Below are 11462 nucleotides of genomic sequence, written 5' to 3'. Positions count from 1 at the left end.
CTGCAGGATGCACTATCCAGTGCTCTGCTGTGCTGGAAGTCCTAACATTGGTATAACATAGCCATGATGCTATGCATTCCCAATAGCAAATTTCCAGCAAAATACTACCACTGTAAATGAGAAAGTAGCAAACTCCAGTAGATACTGCTTCAGCATCTATGGAAAGTCGCCACTCTAACCCCCCCATCACAATGTGCACACTGACACCATCCCCACAGTAGACTCTTCTCCCCCAAGGTGAACATGCACAGTAATTTCACTTGGGGGGGGGAGGGGATTTCACCTAATTTTGGAAAGCTGTTAGTAAAGTAAATGAAACACTCCAGAACCTTCCAGTTGCCTATGGGTCATCCTGTTTTATCTCAGCTACTTCTGAATTCAGAAGCAGAGTTACACACACACACCCTTTATGAGACCATGTCCAACCCATTTCTGCTCAGTCCATATTTGATCCCTGTCATGTATATGCATCATTGGGTAGAAATGGCTTAGTCAGTGCTGATAAATTTGTCCTCACCCTGGTTTAAACCAAAGCTTTCCGACTGGTCATCTGAGTTGCCAAACTGAAAGTCAATTCACTGTGGTTGACAAAGAATGAGAAGTCTAGAAGTAGCTTGACGTTTAATTATTTCAACGATCTAAGTCTAAAGTGGAGATAGCTTCTGTCATCAGAAAGTAGATGCCACAGAGCTCCTCCAACCGCTGCTTAGGGTCTCGTCAATCGCCCAGCTGTATGAAAGTAGGAGCAAAATTTGTACTTAGCCAGCCAACACTGGCATGAATGGATATCGTTGTGAATTTGAACACTTACCTAGTAGACATACAACAATAGTTCAGGCTTCAGGGTACACAGATCCACTATTCACTAATTGATTTCTTCCAGATCTTGGACCCATCACCACCAATGATGCAACTCAGTGCTATAGTTTTTATAGCATTACTACTGGCTAACTTTGGCAGCCACCAGCCTGAAATTATCAGGTTCCCTGCAGATTACCTGTGCTTGTTTACCCTCAGTTCCCTTATCACTTCACACTAAAGGCGGCTTCAGATGTTACTATGCATTGATATGGACTGCAAGACCCACAGTTATATTGTGAATGATGGGATGCCTGCCAATTTCACATCAGTTTCCCAAAGCACATGCTTTTGCAGGTTTCCTGAAGGCAAGTCTCAGGAGTGAAATTGATCTGTAGTTGAAAACCCCTCCAATACAAATCTCAAGATTAGGGTTGACTAGAAAAAGAGAGACAAGCAATCGAGCTAAGGCTTAACAGGTATAGCAACCTTCTGTACTGTTTTATGCAACACAGAAGACCACACTCACCCCTCTTAGTAGGAGTTCGTTTTTTAGTCCTCTCATCTATGCCTTTCTTTCTTTCACATAAATGCTTTGATTCCTTGCCAAAGATATAGCAGTTTAGCTCAAGGTTTCTGGACATAATTTCTGTAGAACGTGGCATTCAGAAGAGTGGAGTATTGTGCACCGTAACAGGATATTCCATCAGATTCAAGAGCTCAGATAAGCATGCTATAGAAACAATTCACGCAAGAATATTCTGAACTTTGAAATACCATGGCCTGGCTTTGACACAGTGCCAAGTGCCGGAGGTTTGCAAACAATTTGCATATGCATTTCCATAATGTGAACAATCTCTAAAGTTAATGCTGAGGAGGATGGAAAGTAAGTTCCCAATCGGACCAGAGTGCTATAGTCACACAACTTCTTCTCTCTTGAACAGTTGTGTGCCCCATCCTGTCTATCTATCCTCTTCAGGAAAATTTGATCCCCCTTTGACATTTGGACCTAAGAGTAAATACAGCCTCTAAGTCCCCCAGCATAAAATATGTCTGAACCTCTCCAAAATAATCTGATTATGAATTCATTTACAAATCACATAATTTTAGAGACAGGCAGTCTTGTCTTACACTAAGAGACTTCAATTCTGAGCTTTTACTCAGCTCAGAATTACAAAAAGAATTGCCTTAATGAGTGTGAGGGAAGATGTTTGAGTACTCCCAAACGTTAAAAGTTGCTTATGATAGCAAGTTTTCAAATTCTCTACCCATCTACCCCTTTCCCCAGTAAACATCCCCCCCACAAGCTGCCTTTGGGGAGACAAAAGTCCTGAATGCATCTTCTAGAATTTGGTTATTGCCTTAATGAGTGTAAGGGAAGATGTTTGAGTACTCCCAAACGTTAAAAGTTGCTTATGATAGCAAGTTTTCAAAAACACATGCAAGGCAACAACTAGAAGACAGCTGGAGGTGTGAGCCTCTGCCACTATCTGTAGGAAAATTTGAATCCAACGCATTATACCTTGGATCTGACAAAGAGGTGGAGGCTCAGCCATTTCTAGCTGCTTTCTTACTTAAGCTGAGGAACTCTTCTCCTACAATTCTTTGCCTTGCTCCTTTCTTATGGACTTTCCTATGCAAAGGAAGGTGAACCTCTTCCAGAAGGGTGCTGGGTTACTCTCATTAGCACCTTTTCTTGCATCTGTTGCTCTGATCAAAGCTGCTGCTAAATCAGTATTTGTGGGGATTTTAATGATTTGGTATACTTTCATATTTGGTATACTTTTATAAGTGTGGCTTATTAGCCACAACAGAGACTTTTAACCAAGTTGCAGATTACAAATATTTTAACAAAATAAAAAAATATTTAATGCAAAGAAGAAAATTAAATTCAGAAGCGACACCAAATTCCCCCAACATTGACATTTGCTCTGTAATGTCATTGTTTCCTTGCATCCTGGAGATGTTTTTCTTTTTGGGATTCCCAGTTTTAAAATCTTCATACAGAGCAATCTGCGAGATCAAACACAAGCATGCCAGTTAAAGGTCATGGCATATAAAATCTTGGAGACAGGAGTCCAACAGTCAATAAGCACATGCTAAAAAGTTTAACTGGTCTTTATTTTTTCCCCTTTCGAAAAGGGATTATTTTACTCAAATCACATGAGAGTTTAGTTTATGGTTCATTTTGTTATGAGCAATGGAAAAAATTTATTTAGCAAAAATCCAGGGCACCTCCAAGTTGAACAGGGTATTTCACGAACTTCTTTTGCTTCTCTAGTTGTTGTGCTCTTGAAGTGCCTGAGCCATAAAGAGTTTGCCCAGGTTCTGTGCAGTGAACTCCTTGATGTTCTGGCTGTAATTGTTAATTTGACCTGTAAACAAAAAAGGGGGAGGGAGACAACAAAAGTTCTAAATTTCTTGGTCTTGAGAATGAGGTTTCCATTCAAAACATGCTATCTAAAAGCCATTTCAACTCCTTACATGACATCTCAGGGCAGCGCTATACAGATAGGGGTTGGCTCCCACTCAATCTTACTTTATACATCAGCAGCTTGCAAAATATATTTGAGGAGGGCGATATTTGCTTCATGGTGTCTAATCAGTGAAATAACCATGGGGGCAAGGTTTTTTCTCCATCCATCCACTCCGGGACTGAAAAGGAAGAATGTTCCTTACCTCCTTCTCTGAGCTTGGAAACTGGACTTAGTTTGGACTTTGGAGAAAGATGGGGAGGACAGGGAACAAAGGCAGGCCTGGCCTAGCTCTCTGCTCTTCCAGAAGCAACGATAAAAAGGGGGGAAAGCAGGGACGTGGGATTGAAGAAAGGACTGGATTCTCTAACCCTCAACTATCCTGTGCCCCATCAAATCTAACAGATCATTAAGGAGTTACATGACAGCTACAACTGGCTAGCATGACTAGGCTTAGGACAAGGAAATTTGAGTTGAGAATTGAGTTGAGTTGAGAATTTCAATTCAACTCATTTGATAATAAGCCAGGGCTTCCCAGTGGGTTGCGAGGGCATATGCAGTGGGTCACATTCTGGGCTCTCCTGCTTACCCTTGTGATTGATCATCTCCAAATTGAAGCCATTCTTCGAGGATGCTAATAGCATTCTGGGGAACCTCCAGAGCCCTCTTCTGAGTTGTACTGGGCCATCAATATACTCTATTGGCCTTTAAAGACCAGAAGTAGCTTTTAGAGGCTTCTGCAGGTCATTCTGAGGTCCACAGAGTAGGTTGCTGGCCCAGAAGAGGGCTTTGGAGGCTCTTTGGTAAGTCATTTTAGCTAGCAGTGTTACAATCCACCGAAGAGGTGGGTCACGGCCCTGGAATGTTTGGGAACCACTGTAATAAGCGGTAAAATAAGCACATAAATCAGAGGAATGCTAGAAGTATTAAAATGACTCAGATCATTTTGCAGTTGCAGGAGTTAACAGCAACACACTTTTTTTGCAAACACTTTGTTGCGATTTTTAATTTTTAAGCATGGTTTTACTTCTAAATCCATTGATTACATCAGCATGACCGCACTTGGTCTCAAAGGAGTCGTGGTTTAAAGAGTTCCTCTTCTTGCATATTTCTTTGTTTCCCTCTTCTTTAGAGTAGGTAGCTGAGAGTTAGGGAATGTTAGAATAACGGTGGCGGGCAGGTGTACTGCAATGGTTTAGTTGGCCTAAATGGCCCATGTTTGTTTTTTAAATTACTCAAAATGAAAAGAAAATATTTGCTAGTAAGATTTTTTTTAATGTGTGAGATAAAACCCTGGGAGGAAGAGAGGTAAAAAATGATACCAATACAAAACCATTCTGTCAGGACTGTGCAGGGTACAAAATATACTTTAGGAATTTGTGGAACACCATGAAGAGACACATTCAGGCCCTCTTACTCTAGTCTGATCCAGCTGATACTTTGTGGGTCACGTTTTCATTAGCTCCTCGCCTTACAGTATTAGCAATTTCTCAAATCAACAGGCTGTGAAGGCTTTGTCTGAAGCACTACATGAATGAAAAAGTCTCCCTGCTTCTATACACACACTGCTACTACAATTTATTGCCTTTGCTAGTCAGGAATAGCAAAAAGACAATGCTAGATTATCAAAATTAAAACTGCTTAGCAGACCAAGACACTTTCAATTTAATGCTCTACTTAAAAAAGTTTTTTCAATGCCTTGGAGACAAAACCAGCCAAGTTTTAGCTTTGATTCCCAAACCTGATTCTGCGTGAATTAAAATAGTGAATGCTTTCAGTTATTTTCCTGACGCTGCTGAAAAGAAAAACATTTTGGCTGAAGGCTGTTGGAGCAGAATCGGCTGTTGCTTCCCCTAACTTAAGAAGATGGCCAAACTATCGCATGCCAGAATGCAGGCAGAAAATGAAACATCAATGAAAGAAGTGAGAGCACTTCTCTGGGGGCTTTTTAACAGGCATTGTACTGCTGGGAGAATTCATTACCAGATTGCAAACCATACCCATTTACAGGAAACCAAAATGAAAAAAAAATGAACAATTGTTCTGTAAAATTGTTACCGTGTGCCCCGTTTGTACAGATTATTTGAGTAGCAACATTTTCAGTACAAATTTCATTTCATTTCAAAATTTCCTTTCAAAACCAGTCCTGTAGCAGGTGCTCTTGAACCTCAATGGATTGTAGGTTACAAACTTGAACTCACCAAAACATTTGGTTATCTTTCAAGCCACTGATGCAATTAATAGCAAAAGGTCGTCCCTCGCCTCCCAAATATGTAAGGAGGAGTAAACCATTCTCACATACAGCCATTCTTTTTCTATCCCTATCTGATCACCATGTCTCCATTCTAAAGTGCATTTCTCCTCTCTCCAGTCCCTTATCTTAATTTTTGGTGCCTGGCAAAAATTTTTTAAGAAAAAGATGCACTACTTTTGCCACTCATCAGGATTGAAATGTGTACCTGCTTTTAATTTACACCACTGCAAGGTTAGCTCACTAATTCGGTTGGGGAGAGGAAACCCAAGGCACTGCTATGAACATGAACTCTGGATCCCAATGCAAAAAAGCTCAGCCATGAGAACTGAAAATCAAGCAGGAGCATGGGATCTACAGATTAAGCTGAAACACAGTTATGACTTTCCAAGTTATGGCATGAAGGCATATGATGCAGCAATATTGCTGAAGTGAATATTGCTGAAGTGAATATTGCTGAAGTGGCTTGATGCAAGACTACCTAGGAACCGTATGAATAGCATCCTAGGTTCCATGATGGGAGAAAAGTAGTATATAAATGTAATAAATACACACAGACAGATATCTATCTAAACATATGTATCACATAATAAGTAAATTTATACGCTATGCACACGACACAGGTGTTTGTATTGGTATAGACCAGGGGTGTAAAACCCCGGCCCTGGGGCCACTTGTGGCCCTCAAGGACTCTCAACCCAGCCGGCGGGGAACCCCCAGTTTCCAATGAGCCTCTGGAGACTTGCTGGAGCCCGCACTGACCCGACGCAACTGCTCTCAGCGTGATAGCCAACTGTTTGACCTCTTGCGTGAGCTGGGGGATGAGGGCTCCCTCCACTGCTTGCTGTTTCACATCTGTGATGCAGCAGCAAAGGAAAGGCTGGCCTTGCTTTGTACAAGGCCTTTTATAGGCCTTGAGTTATTGCAAGACCTTCATTCATTCATATAAGTTCCATCTCCAATATATTCATTTATGTAAATTTATTCAAATTTGATTATGTAATTAATTTTTTTCCTTGCCCCCAACACAGTGTCAGAGAGATGATGCGGCCCTCCTGCCAAAAAGTTTGGACACCCCTGGTATAGACAGATGTTTGTCTTAACACACACAGAGTTAAGATTCCCATTTGAATCTAATTCATCAGCTGATCTTAACACTGAAATTATTCAATCTTACATCTATACTTACGTGAGTTGCTGAAATTCATGAAAGGAAAGATAACAAAAAGAGCAGCACCACAGAGTCGTATACAAGGCCTTTGTGAACTAGAGTACTTAAGGCTGTAAGTACCAGCTTTCCCTTTCTTGCTTCCAAAAACACATGCTTTTTTTTTTTAAACACAGAGCCACCAAGAGGGAAGGTTTTTTTTCTGAATACAGTAGTTACCTGCAATCAAGAGTGATTCCATCCTGGGAGGAGGCTGCGGTGGCTTGAACAATTTGGTCATGTCCTCTTCAGGGAGAGGTGGCTCTCCTCTGCTTTGACGCTGCAGGTTTTCTTGCTGACGTCTCTGTTGGTACTGGGAAGTAAAAAAAAAAAAATAGAAACGGTATTGCAAGCTATTGGATCCCAAAGGAATCCTTAGAATCCATTTGGAGGGAAGTCTGCATTTACGTAACTTGCATCTAGTCTTCAAAAAGTTCAAAGTCAATTCTGCTTTCTTGTATATAAAACGTTTTATAAAAATGCTGTTTCATTTCAATGTGAGTATTTTGGTGTGTGTTTTTTATCTCCCTTAGCAGGGATACTGAACATTTTCTAACAAGGCATTTTCAATCTCTCTTTCCACTGGGTGATCTATCCAAACCAACAAAATGAACATGTAGTCCTTGGATTTTCAGTGGTCCAAAGAATAAAAACAGCTGGAGATTTCAAAGAAATGAAAAGCCCTAAGTTTATATTGAAGTTTATATGAAAAAGCCTAAGTTCATTTAAAAAAAAATGAAAAAGCCTAGCCTAAGTTTATATACAAGGTTCCATAGACTTCCAAGGCGCAGCTGGCCTTGGTGATAATGTAGGAAAGGAGCATACTGTACCTCTGAAAACTCTCCAGAATCCTGCTTCAAGATTCTGGATTCGGATAAGCTCAAATGCAGAACCAGCACTCCCTGGACTCAGGAATGTTTGCATAGCATAGACCAGTGTTTCTCACCGCTGTACCCCTTCACACGGTCTACATATTCGAAGTATAGAAGTAACTGGCAATGACATCATTGCCAGTTACTTCTGAGTTGGGAGACCAGATGCAACACAACAAATGCTAGTAAGACGCTCACGGTGGATTGGAGGGCTTTTTCGAGCTTAGAAAAGCATGCTTTGGAGCCTATAACCACTGTTTGTAGTGTTGTGTTCCTGGACTCACTGCCAGACAATAAGTTCCAAGATCCTGCAAGTTCTACCAGACACCACCTCAAATACCACTGGTGGTACCTGCACCACAGGTTGAGAAACACTGGCATAGACATTTTGGTGAAAAATCAAAGTCTAAAAACTTTTTTTGATTGTTATTTAAGGCAAAAGTTGAGCTGTGCCTTTGCAGATTGGATGTCCACCCAGGCTCCTCAGCATCATCAGATCTTTCCACAAGGACATGAAGGGCACTGTTGTCTTCGATGGCTCCACATCAGACCCTTTTGACATCCGAAGCGGAGTGAAGCAGGGCTGTGTTCTTGCACCAACCTTGTTTGGGATTTTCTTCACTGTCCTGCTGAAGCATGCCTTTGGAACTGCAACAGAAGGCATCTATCTCCGGACCAGATCAGACGGAAAGCTCTTCAACCTCTCCAGACTGAGAGCAAAATCCAAAGTCCAGCTGAAATGTCTGCGTGACTTCCTCTTTGCCGACGATGCAGCTGTCACTACCCACTCTGCCAAAGATCTCCAGCAGCTCATGGATCGTTTTAGCAAGGCCTGCCAAGATTTTGGACTGACAATCAGCCTGAAGAAAACACAGGTCATGGTTCAGGATGTGGACTCATCTCCCTGCATTACAATCTCTGAGCATGAACTGGAGGTTGTCCATGACTTTGTGTACCTTGGCTCAACGATCTCCGACACTCATTCTCTCGATAGCGAGCTAAACAAGCGCATCGGTAAAGCAGCTACCACGTTTTCCAGACTCACAAAGAGAGTCTGGTCCAACAAGAAGCTGACGGAACATACCAAGATCCAGGTCTACAGAGCTTGCGTCCTGAGTACACTTCTGTACTGCAGCGAGTCATGGACTCTTCGATCACAACAGGAGAGGAAACTGAGCGCTTTCCACATGCGCTGCCTCCGACGCATCCTCGGCATCACCTGGCAGGACAAAGTTCCAAACAACACAGTCCTGGAACGTGCTGGAATCCCTAGCATGTATTCACTGCTGAAACAGAGACGCCTGCATTGGCTTGGTCATGTCGTGAGAATGGATGATGGCCGGATCCCAAAGGATCTCCTCTATGGAGAACTCGTGCAAGGAAAGCGCCCTACAGGTAGACCACAGCTGCGATACAAGGACATCTGCAAGAGGGATCTGAAGGCCTTAGGGATGGACCTCAACAAGTGGGAAACCCTGGCCTCTGAGCGGCCCGCTTGGAGGCAGGCTGTGCAGCATGGCCTTTCCCAGTTTGAAGAGACACTTTGCCAACAGTCTGAGGCTAAGAGGCAAAGAAGGAAGGCCCATAGCCAGGGAGACAGACCAGGGACAGACTGCACTTGCTCCCGGTGTGGAAGGGATTGTCACTCCCGGATTGGCCTTTTCAGCCACACTAGACGCTGTGCCAGAACCACCTTTCAGAGCGCGATACCATAGTCTTTCGAGACTGAAGGTTGCCAATACAGCAGCCTTTGCAGATAAATAATTTCTAATAGCCAAAAGGTTCTGAAGCTTACAACCTTCTCCAGATGCAAAGGCTAACAGCTGACAACAAGGAATACAAGACAGTGGGCAGAATGTTTGTTCTCAGCAACCCTCTCTCTGCAACAAACAGCAATCTCATTATGAACTACCTGGGAGAGGAAGGGGTACAAAACTATCACAACAGAAATCAATCACTTTTAAAAGAACAGTTTTTCTTACTCACATGGCAAACATTTTAGAGTCTTAAGTTGCTTTGGTTGTTGAGCAAGGAAATGTCTGCTGATATTTTATTGCCTGATAGTAGAACCCAAATGCACCCAGATTTATATAACATTTATAAACAAGAGATTAACATTCTGTATCATAGACAGTGTGAAAGTGGAAAGGAATTTGTGGGGGTGGAAAGAGAAAGTAAGGTCAGGTAATTTTATTCTTATACTTTGCACTGACTGGATGCATTATCAAAATTGCTGGCTCTTACACATAACTCTTCTGTATGTAAGTAAAATACTGACTGACTATGGTGCAATGAGCCACATCCACAGCAATTATAAGTTAAGCAAGAAATGATTGGTAGCAGGTCTAGGTTTTTTCCCCTTCAAATCAGTTTTTCCATCTCTAAAAATCTTCCTTGTAAATTTGCCCCTGCAGATTTATACTGGCAAGCAAAAGAGCTCAAAGGAGCCATTGCTCAGAAGCGAAGCCCATGCTTTGCATGTAATGAGTGTCTAGGATCTAGGGATTAGCTTTCTGAACAGGTTTGTATTTTAGGAGATGAAATATAAAGATCCTGCAATTTGCAACCTGCATCCTATTACAGAAGCCACATAATAGGATCTTTGCCCAAAGCTGATTCAGCCTGCCCCTAAAAACCAACCTGATGTTTCTGCTGCTGCTGCTTGCTGCTGTTCCTTAGGTAGGTGTTGTATTTTACAATATCCTGGCTCATCTCGTCCACTCTGTCCATCAGTAGCTGCAGGCTCTTTCCAAGGTGATTACTGAAAAACACAGAGGAGGTATGATAAAGATTTACAGCAGTGACACCTGGGCAGTATTTTGCTTCTAGAATAATGTTAATCTTCCCCAGATAGCAAGTTTAAATGCAGTTAGGGGTCATTTCAGAGAACCGCAATTGAGTATGGCTTGCCAAAGCATCTTATTGATGGATTTCCCTCAACTCCCAACCTCACCTCTTTCAAGTTAATTCTACACATCATACCTCCATACCTAACACCATCAGAGATAGAGTTAATCAGAAACCCTAAAAATGCATGCTTATACACATCACAAATACTATAGAATTAAGGGCCCAATGCTATCCAACTTTCCAGCGCCAATGCAGCTGTGCCAGTGGGGTGTGCGCTACATTCTGCAGTGAGGGGGCAGTCACAGAGACCTCCTCAAGGTAAAAGAATGCCTGGTCCCTTAACTCAGGGCTGCATCACGGCCCCTCTGGAAACAGGTGCCTAAATTAGGCCCTGGAAACTCAGACACATTTGTAGTCCCAAAAGGGTTACCCCTCAACCCCCCCCCCGGGAAAAGGGATGCTCTAGGCCAGTGTTTCTCAAACTGTGGGTCAGGACCCACTAGGTGGATTGCAAGCCAATTTCAGGTGGGTCCCTATTCATTTCAATATTTTATTTTTAATATATTAGACTTCATACTACCATGCTATGTGACTGCATTTGGGGAAATGTTACAGACCTGTACTTTTAACAAGATACTATGTACATTATTTTAACAATGATAGTAAATGGGGCTTACTCCTGGGTACGTGCGGGAAGGATTGCAGTCTAGGATTGTTAAAAATTTTCCTGCTTGATAACATCACTTCCAGTGGGTCCCAACAGATTCTGACAAATAAAAAGTGGGTCTAGGTACTAAATGTGTGAGAACCACTGCTCTAGGAAGTCACAGCTACTGCCCAGTGTCCCAGTAGGCTCTGCAGCAGGATGTCTGGGCAAACGTGACAGCCCATAGTGTCTTTGTACAGCAACGGAGTGGGGAAAAAAGGTGGTGCGGTGGTAGAACAGTAAGCGCCACTCATTGGGGGGAGGGCTTTTTCCAAACCCCAGATACAGCCTGTGTGCCAGGGTT

At 42.4% G+C, this 11462-nt stretch overlaps 1 protein-coding gene across 1 annotated transcript in view; it reads right to left on the bottom strand.

Moving 5' to 3' along the window:
* Positions 1–2901: 2901 nt before the first annotated feature.
* Positions 2902–11462, bottom strand: part of EIF3H (eukaryotic translation initiation factor 3 subunit H) — a 66478-nt gene continuing 57917 nt past the window's right edge. Inside the window, exons 6-8 of the mRNA XM_066624872.1 lie at positions 10243–10363; positions 6911–7043; positions 2902–3173 (exon numbers count right to left, since the gene is read on the bottom strand). Coding sequence (XP_066480969.1) covers positions 3076–3173; positions 6911–7043; positions 10243–10363 — 352 coding nt within the window. The 3' untranslated portion in view covers positions 2902–3075. The remainder of the gene's footprint in view (positions 3174–6910; positions 7044–10242; positions 10364–11462) is intronic.

Source organism: Tiliqua scincoides, chromosome 4 (assembly GCF_035046505.1).
Source record: "Tiliqua scincoides isolate rTilSci1 chromosome 4, rTilSci1.hap2, whole genome shotgun sequence".
NCBI classification, from domain to species: Eukaryota; Metazoa; Chordata; class Lepidosauria; order Squamata; family Scincidae; genus Tiliqua; species Tiliqua scincoides.
Note: the sequence above shows the minus strand (reverse complement) of the source record. Positions and strands in the feature narration are given on the sequence as shown.